The 9374-nt window shown below is 49.7% G+C and overlaps 1 protein-coding gene across 2 annotated transcripts in view; it reads right to left on the reverse strand.

The window, feature by feature from the left end:
* Nucleotides 1-9374, reverse strand: part of acbd6 (acyl-CoA binding domain containing 6) — a 45281-nt gene that overhangs the window by 11565 nt on the left and 24342 nt on the right. The window contains exons 8-9 of one of the 2 annotated variants that reach the window (XM_056604422.1): nt 7475-7580; nt 5027-5116 (exon numbers count right to left, since the gene is read on the reverse strand). In XM_056604422.1, coding sequence (XP_056460397.1) covers nt 5027-5116; nt 7475-7580 — 196 coding nt within the window. Of the gene's footprint in view, nt 1-5026; nt 5117-7474; nt 7581-9374 lie in introns of those variants that run through there. The other variant, XM_056604423.1, reaches the window with a different exon arrangement.

Below are 9374 nucleotides of genomic sequence, written 5' to 3' on the forward strand. Positions count from 1 at the left end.
CATGTGTGTTTGCGAAAAAGAAGACAAAGAAGAAATAAAAGAAAAGAAAAATAGAATATAGTACACAAAGCACCAGATCAACAAAAAAACGCAATTGGGATTTTAATGCTGAATACTGCGATTGAGTTCTTATGGGGACCGTTTGTGCAGTACTCAGTTTGATTAAAATGACATGCAACTTCTTTGACGTATGCTTTTAATTTGTACCCCACAGAGCTAGCATAGCTCAAGGGGAAGTCTTTAAGAAGCTTTTTCCACTATTAGAAACACAAAAATGAATACAAAATGGTGGCCTTTTGCAATTTGCAAATTGCTGTCGTCCATTTAAACAACTATTTACATTTTCTAAGTACTTTCTCTGCACTAACGTAGCCTCTGTGCTACGGTCAACTACACGTATTTGTCGAGCTGAGGTTCCAATCAAGTAATTGCTTATTGTTTTATAAAGGAAAAACTATAGTATGCTTCAATAACATGTTTACTTCCAAGCAATTCCACTAACTAGCTTGAAGAAAAAAGGGCTGAAAAACAATTGCAAAGACAATCTACGGTGCACCCTGAAAAAAACACACACAGGGAGGGAGGCACTGTTTAGGGGTGTCCTGATCCTCAAAGGAAAGAGTTCATACCTGCTGAGAGAAGACGAAGGACATGTGTGTCCCACACACTGATACACACTCTTGGAAGCACTTGTTTCCAGTAGAAATGTTACCGGCGCTCTCAAATACAAACACAATCGCGCGTGCACACACACACACACACACCCCCCACCCCCCCCCCACCCACCCTCCCTCCCTCCCTCCCTCCCTCTCCATGGTCACGGTACAGCCTGCTCCGCCCGCCCGCCCGCCCGCCCTGTCGTGTTTGTTGTGTTCCCCGGCCCGTGGTCGCGGGTGGGGGGGGGGGGGGTGGGTGCCCGGCCCCAGTCAGATATTTATTACTATTGATCTCGCTGCTCCTGGCTGCAGACTTTTGTTCTGCCGGGGCTGGGGGCTCTGACCTCAATTAAGTTATGAATTTCTATCTGATAGACTGAGAGCGGCCGGGCCCCGCTGCGGCCGCGCTGCCACGCCGGATTAATTAGAATTAGCGGTGGCGCGAGTGGCCCTCCCCGCCCCATGGATCATGTTGTTTTAATACAAAGTAGAGCATGGAGGCAGCCGGGCGGCAGCCGTGGTGGTGCTGCTGCTGCTGGTGGTGGTGGTGGGGGTGGGGGTGGGGGTGGTGGTGGGGGGGGCGGTGGTGGTGGTGGTGGTGGTGGTGGGGGTGGGGGTGGGGGTGGTGGTGGTGGTGGTGGTGGTGGGGGTGGTGCTGTTGGTGGTGGTGGTGGTGGTGGTGGTGGTGGTGGTGGGGGGGGTAGAGGACTGGAGCAAAAAGACAGACGGAGAGACCAGAGATGGAGGAGGATATAGAGATGGAGGAGGATATAGAGAGATGGAGGAGGATATAGAGATGGAGGAGGATATAGAGAGATGGAGGAGGATATAGAGAGATGGAGGAGGATATAGAGAGAGATGGAGGAGGATATAGAGAGATGGAGGAGGATATAGAGAGATGGAGGAGGATATAGAGAGATGGAGGAGGATATAGAGATGGAGGAGGATATAGAGATGGAGGAGGATATAGAGAGATGGAGGAGGATATAGAGAGATGGAGGAGGATATAGAGAGATGGAGGAGGATATAGAGAGATGGAGGAGGATATAGAGAGATGGAGGAGGATATAGAGAGATGGAGGAGGATATAGAGAGATGGAGGAGGATATAGAGGGAGATGGAGGAGGATATAGAGGGAGATGGAGGAGGATATAGAGGAGACGTCACGGAACTGGATGACTCGCTGGCTGAGGAGCGCCAACTAACAAAACCTCTTCCTCTGATCAACTTCTCCAACCACAGCCCGCTCTAAGTGCCCCCCCCCCGCCCCCTTCACTGTTGTTTCAGCGTTGTGTACTCCGGGGTCTCACCTGCTCCGTCCCTGTTGGCTTAGCCCTAATCCCCAAATCCACAGTGTTTACCTGTGCAGGCGTTTGTCTACTAAGTCTGACTGAGTGCGAGGCCATTCCTGACCCGTGGAGAGGCAGGACGCCCCCCCACAGAGTGAAGGGCCCCCGGTATATCTGCCCCGTAATCCCCCCCGCGTTTAGCGTCCCGGCGGTCAACAATAGCAGCGTCCTCCGTGTGGACGCAGGCTCCTGCGGTCACACTACACCCCGTTGCCTTAAGGAAGTGCACGGCTTTCCAATGGGAGCCTGACCAACAACCTCAATAAGTTGCATGCGAGTGTGTGTGTTGGTGCGTGTGTGTGTGTGGGGGGGAAAAGGTACAGCTATGGTTTTAGAGGATTATCATGTCTACGTGGAGGAATGCCCCCAGTGAGTGGACCCACAGGAACACACACCAAGAAGGGGAAACGATAGCCTAGTCTCCTCCCAGCTGAATGGCACTGGTTCAACCGGTAATGCCTTTTTTTTTTTTTTTTTACATTGTTTGCAAACTAAACAATAGTGGCGTTTTCATTTCGTGTTATTGTTTTTTGAACATGGCCTACATCACGCCTCTTCCCCTGATATGATGGAATGCCATTAGTAGAAAGCCGAGCCCTGTTAATGTGCTTAAATACATTCAGGCACGCAAGAAGGTCCGGTCATTAAGCCTCGCCTCCATTTACATCATGATAATTAAAAGGACCATTCTCCCCTACCCCATGGGGACTCCCACAGTTCCCACAGTGTTTGGCCTACTTTTCCCCATAGGTGCACAAGCGGGGGCCCAAGGGGGGGAGGGGGGGGGGGGGGGGGCCATGTGCACCAGAGCAGACGACCCGCTCTGCTGCTGGCAGGTGGCAGTGTGGCTGTGATCTGGGCATTCAACAGCCCCACTGCTACCTATTGTAGGCCTACCTCCTGCCCCTGCCAGCCTTGATCCAGGATTAACTATCAAACAGCCCTTTAATGCAGGTTACCCGCTTTGGGAACAATTCACTGAAGAACAATCAGTTGATTAATTTCCAAACGATTTTCCTGTGCTGTCGAAAAAAAATAATAATACTTTGCTGCGGGGGGGGGGGGGGGGGTATTTTTTTTTCTCCCCACTCCTAAATCCTTCCCTCTCTCACTCTCTCTCTCTCTCTCACTCTCTCTTTCTCTCTCTCTCCCCCCCCTCCAGCCCCTCCCTCGCCCTGTTTTAATCAACAAATTAAAACATAAATCATGTTTGATCTTTATTTACCTCTTGCTGCGCAGTTGGCGGAGGTCAAACCAGATTAGGGGGCAGACTGATCCCCAGCACAGACTCGCGTGGACACGCACTTCTGGAAAAGCTGCACTTTTACCCCCCACTCCGCCCAGTGATGTGGTTATTGAATAAACTCAAATGTGAAATTACCCAAACAACGTTTAAAGTTTTGTCCTTGAATTCTTGTTCTGGAGGGCTCGTAAATGGCTCTGCTGCCGCCCCGCTCTTAACGCTGTTAAAAGTGGAGGGCCCTTCTAGCAGCTTTAAATGAGCAGTATATTGTTCCTTGTGCTTTAAATAGCAAGGGAAGATTTGGCAGCGGGACACTGTGGTATGATTTAGCCATCTATATTTTCTTTAAGCCACCTCATAAATCCGTTCAAAAGTTCCTCCGCTTCCCACTAACAGGGAACCCGATGCAGGGATTTATCCTCAGGCATCCGACCGGACACCCGTGTACAGCGGGCAGTGAGGAAGGTCCTAATTAGGTCGCATAGGTTGCCATAAATAAACCTCACCCTTTGAAAATGGGTCTTAATCCTTACTTTGCTTTGGAATCCCTTAAATATGAGGGAGAGTACAATGACTTGTACCCTCTCTTTGATTGGCTACACTCCTCACAGATCTTAGGACAAGACCAGGACACAAGTCATATGGTCATACAATGACCACATCTCATCTCTCTCTGGTCTGACCCTAGAACCCCTCTGACATTCACCACGCCCGTCTCCACGCCGAGACGCCCCCCCCCCCCCCCCCCCCCCCCCCCCGCCCAGAAGCACAACACTAGGGGGCCACAAAAGAGAAAGGGTCCCTTGCGAAATGTCCTGATGATGTGGGAGGGGCGACGTGAAACAATTTGCCTGATTACTTCCCATTGATTCCGTGGTACATTTTAAGCCCCCCCCCCCCCCCCCGGACCCTGGGCCGCGTCGTGACGGCCGCGGTCAGCGGACACCGTATTCATTTCGCCGATGCGCGACTGAGCCAGCTTAACGCTAAAGGCAAGGCGCAAATCCAAAGCCTCCCTAGCGTGGTTAAACAGCGCCCGGCTGAAACGACTGAGGCTCGCTGATACCTGCTAACTCAGGCTGCCAAAGCCTCTGAGTGGGGGGGTAGGTTAGGGCCAGAGATTTGTCCCGGGGCCACCGAGGGAATTAAAGCTTACGGAACTTTTTCTGGATTGGACGGTGTTCGGCGAGAGAGATGGTGTTCTGAAATACTTATTCAAAAGGACTGCCACTGTATAGCCGGACTGCGTTGGAGAATTTAGCTATACCCTCAGAGGGATCATAAGCAACATCTTGCCCTGTATGAATGAACGGAGCGTGGACACCGGACAAGTCTTCTGAAGGAGCTCTTAGCTTCTTAGAAAGGTCTACCGGTGCTCAGGCCCGGTAACAAGTCACACCAGGCAGTATTACCCGGGGAAACACCCAGGGGTTTGTTCAGATTGACAAAGCATATATTCGGTTTGTTCAGGGACAGATTAAGTGGGTGTTCAGAGAAGGATATTGCTAAATTAGATGATGATGATGATGATGATGATGATGATACATGCCACAAATCTCAGAATAACAAACGACAGAGGTTGGTTGGCGGTGAAGCCATGCATGGGCATGGGTTGATATCAACCCTGCTTTGGAGCTCATGGGAGGAACCACAGAAAGGAGAATGTGAAAACTGATTGCCTTTGCAAAAAAACGGAGGTGTTCTGCAGAACAGCCCGGCTTTTGTATGACTGTTTCAGGTCCTACATAAGAGAAAGAAAGAAAACAGACTTGCTCTCACCTGACTGTTGATATCCGCTTTGTGCTGCAGTAGTAGAGAAACCAGCTCCTTATGTCCTCGGTCAGAGGCCCAGTGCAGCAATGCCCGACCCTACACACAAAAAAACAAACACACACACACACACACACATTTTATCCGCATGTTTTACCTGTTACCACATTATTCATGTTTTTATCTTATACTTTGTAGATTCCTATTATCTCTTAATCTATACACTTTTCTTTTAACATTGTGAATGAAGGGGAAAAAAACAAAACATCTTCCCATGCCAAGTCAACTCCTGGGAAAACGCTCAAACGTTGTGCATTTACGGCTGCTATCAGAAAATGAGTCTTCTGTGAATGTGTCTACTGTGTAGCCCCCAGCCGCACTCCCGGCCCCTCATTCTGCTAAGCAGATCGCTGCCCAACGACGAGACCCTCTGCTTCCAAGGAAACATGGAATTCAGCAATAATCACCACTTCAGACCCACTTGACCTCTTCCACACATGCTCACACACACCCTGTCCACAGAGCAAGGGAAATACCAGATTACTGCGCGCGCGCGTGCGTGCGTGCGTGTGTGAGGTGCAAGTTCAGCAGGTCCTGGCGTGGACCTACAGATTCTGTAACAAATTGCAGACACCCACACACAGTCTGTAGAGCGTTGATGGATGGCGGGCTGTGGAACAACAAAACCAGCACAGACCCTAATCAGCAACTCCCTACTTTCTCCTCACGCACGCGCACACACACACACACACACACACACACACACACACACACACACACACACACACACACACACACACACACACACACACACACACACACACACACACACACACACACACACACAAGACGGGTACAAACACACACACACACACACACACACACACACACCTGCATGCATGCATACATGCAAGCACACTGGAGCTAAACTCTTTTGCTCAGTGCTTCTCACGCTTACAAATCCATGAAAGCCCATTTTTCAGTCAGGCCAATTAGGTAAAGCAAACTCCCCGAGTCCTTCTCCGTTGCTTAAATCATATTGATCACCATGGCTGCGTTAAAATGGATATTTATGAGCCAGGCCTGAATACCAATTGGTTCATCCCTCTCTTTCCACTCTCCCCGCCTCTCTCCATCTCTCTGGTGTACCATGCTTCACTGCTATCATCACAGCACCGTTCTCCCCCTAGGACGGTCATCCCACCTGTATAACATCATGATTTGTTATGGTTTAAGGAAAGTAGCCTATTGCTGTCAGAAAGTTCAGCTTTTCCTGAATTTTGGAATGTAAAGAAGACAAGTTAACCATGCTTGAGTTGGCATCTTTTTTTAAACCAATAGTTTTCCATACATTCATAGAGTCGTCAAACTGCTGTCTTATCAGGGCGAAAGGAGGTAGATACATTGAGGATGTACTCTGTAGTGTAGCAGGTTTGGAGAGTTACAAAGAAGTGGTACACTCTTAATCTAGCGTACTTTTACACACACTTCCACCATCTCTTTTCCCCTCAAACACAAACACACTGGTATATATACACACACTGACGCGGTCTCTGTCTCTGTCTCTCACACACACACACACACACACACACACACACACACACACACACACACACACACACACACACACACACACACACACACACACACACACACACACACACACACACACACACACACACACACACACTGGATGTATCACAGACACACGATCACCTCCACTGCTTCCTGGCAAAGCGTTGTGCATGAATATCAAACTTCACCACTGCCCTCTGCTGGTGAGGACGCCTGTACTGCACCCTAGTGGATGAACCACAGCATCAACAACAATGGCAGTTGGCCGACAAAGCTCTTTCTACCCAGGACCCCCATCCATCTGCTGTTAGACTTGGGGGGGGGGGGGGGGGGCGCTGTTCTTCTGAAGAATGGCCGAGGGCTGGGAGAGGAAGAGGGGGATCGAACCGACCAGATGAATGAGGGACTCACATCAGGAAGTACCTGAGGTGGGTAATAGCTTAAGAAGCCCTTTTAAAAACGTATGGATTGTACATCAGGGAGCCGCATGAGGTAGTGCCGGCCGACCCCATGTCAACACTTCTACAAATTCAACCGCAATTGAATGTCCACCGGAGGAACGCGGTGCGTCCGGGATTGGTCAATGGGTTCTTTATGTGGATTTTGTTGATTGTTTCCCTGCTCATCCACTTCCTTCTGGTTAATTCTGCACCATGCGTTCCCGGCAGGGAAAAGGGTTCCGAGTGTGAGCGGATGGAACTCATCAGGTCTTCCAACATGAACAACCTGCACACATTGACACACACTGCAAATCTCGATGTCCCCTATCTGCTTCATAGGGTTATTTCCTTCATGTCCTCTCTTAAGCTTTGGAGCTTTTAGCAGGTGCAGGTAAGTTGCCGTGGTAACGCAGCTGAAACAGTCGTTCGTCGGCGTGGTTACCTCCTCGTCCTTTGCGTTGACGTCCACCTTCTGCGAGCTGATGGCCGCGCCGATGTGTTCCATGTTGTTCTCCCTGCAGTAGTCGAAGATGTTCTTATCCTCTTCCCTGGGGGGGGGGACAAAGAAAAACAAAACGAGAGTTTGAACGAGTCAAGTTGTTATGCTCTGAAAAAGGGCATCTGTTTGGACGAGGGTGCACGGGTGTAAAAACAAAATGGCGGCACGAGATGGCGGCGGCAACGCGTGCCGCGTCCCTGGGGAAGGCCGGCGTACAGCCATGTACGCACACACCGCGTCCTCCCCTCCTGATTATATCTGGTTCTAATCACCTGCTGCCAAACAGGGGGGGGGGGGGGGGGGCGGGGGGCAGGGCCCATGGTGTGTGTGTGTGTGTGTGTGTGTGTGTGTGTGTGTGTGTGTGTGTGTGTGTGTGTGTGTGTGTGTGTGTGTGTGTGTGTGTGTGTGTGTGTGTGTGTGTGTGTGTGTGTGTGTGTGTGTGTGAGATGGGGGCTGGGTGAAGGGAGCAGGCACGGGGTGTGTTTGGATTGTTCGGGTGGGGATGGGGGGGGGGGGCTTGTGTGGTGATGGAGGGCAAATCTCATTTGGAGCTTTACGCCTTCCCCTCCCCTTACCACCGCTGGCCATTCAGATTAATTGAATTTAGTGCACCATTGTCTGAGAGACCACCACTCCCCCCCTTCCCCAACCTCAGATAGGTCTCAGCCCCCCTGCTCTCGCCATGCCAACAGTCTGCTTCAAGGCCAGTCGCCCCAGTCTGTCCCAGCCCCTGGTCAACCAGCCCTGGCCTCCCATACCTCTGGCGACCAGGATCTCATCCCTCCTTTGTGCCGGTGGTGGTTTGGGGCCAAGGGAATATCTCCATGCTAATTGTGTTTGTATTATTATTATTAATGGTGTGGTTCCATTGACCACATGATGATGAATAGCGAATGCTTCGCTGTGCTTAACAAATAAGATCAATGGCCAGCGACACACATGTGTGCCGCATTAATGTTTCATATTCATTTATGATTTGGGTTTTGTTTTGACAACGTATGCCTTTAATTGGCCACCCACCCATCACAAACCAGCCCATCATGTAGAGTGAAGAGCAATAGATCTTTACAAATAGTGAAAATAAAAATATATCCATAACAGGGGCAATAGGGCCAATTGCTACTATTGGCAAGTGAATAAAATGGATGATACTACATAATTTACAATTCTTATATTGCATGTGGGGTATTCAGTGTTTTTTCCCAAGCATTCTTCCTCAGTTCTTTTATATTAGTTTTTAGCGTGCTACTTCTTCTCCCAGATCCACTTATTGTGCCTTTACTACTGATCCTATAAAAACACATGTGCTCTCACACACACAGACACAGACACACACACACACACACCACCTCATCAGCCAGTGATGAATTATGAATAACTCATTACACTTTTATCACCGCCAGGTTACGTATGAGCACATTCATTTGCATCCCCCTGATTACCAGCGTCATGTTTATTCATGAGCTTCCAGGCAGGGCCACACCCACTTCCTCGTCTGATGGCCACGTTGACCCCGAGTGTCTCTGTCGTGTGGCCGCCATCCGTCTCCCGCGGCAACTAATCAATAGGCCAGCACATCAGTCTTCCATTGATGGGAAGACAGGACCGGCCCGACGGGCACATGACAGACGCTCACATTTATGTGCCAATGTGCACGTGCAGACACACACACACACACACACACACACACAGAAACACAGAAACGGCTAATTAGCATACACAATCAACTAAACTAAAATGAGATGCTGTTTAACCACACATATTTTACTAAGAAGATAACATGCAACACACATACCCATACAAACACACACACACACACACACACACACACACACAAAGAAAG

Source organism: Gadus chalcogrammus, chromosome 12, assembly GCF_026213295.1.
Source record: "Gadus chalcogrammus isolate NIFS_2021 chromosome 12, NIFS_Gcha_1.0, whole genome shotgun sequence".
Taxonomy (NCBI): Eukaryota; Metazoa; Chordata; class Actinopteri; order Gadiformes; family Gadidae; genus Gadus; species Gadus chalcogrammus.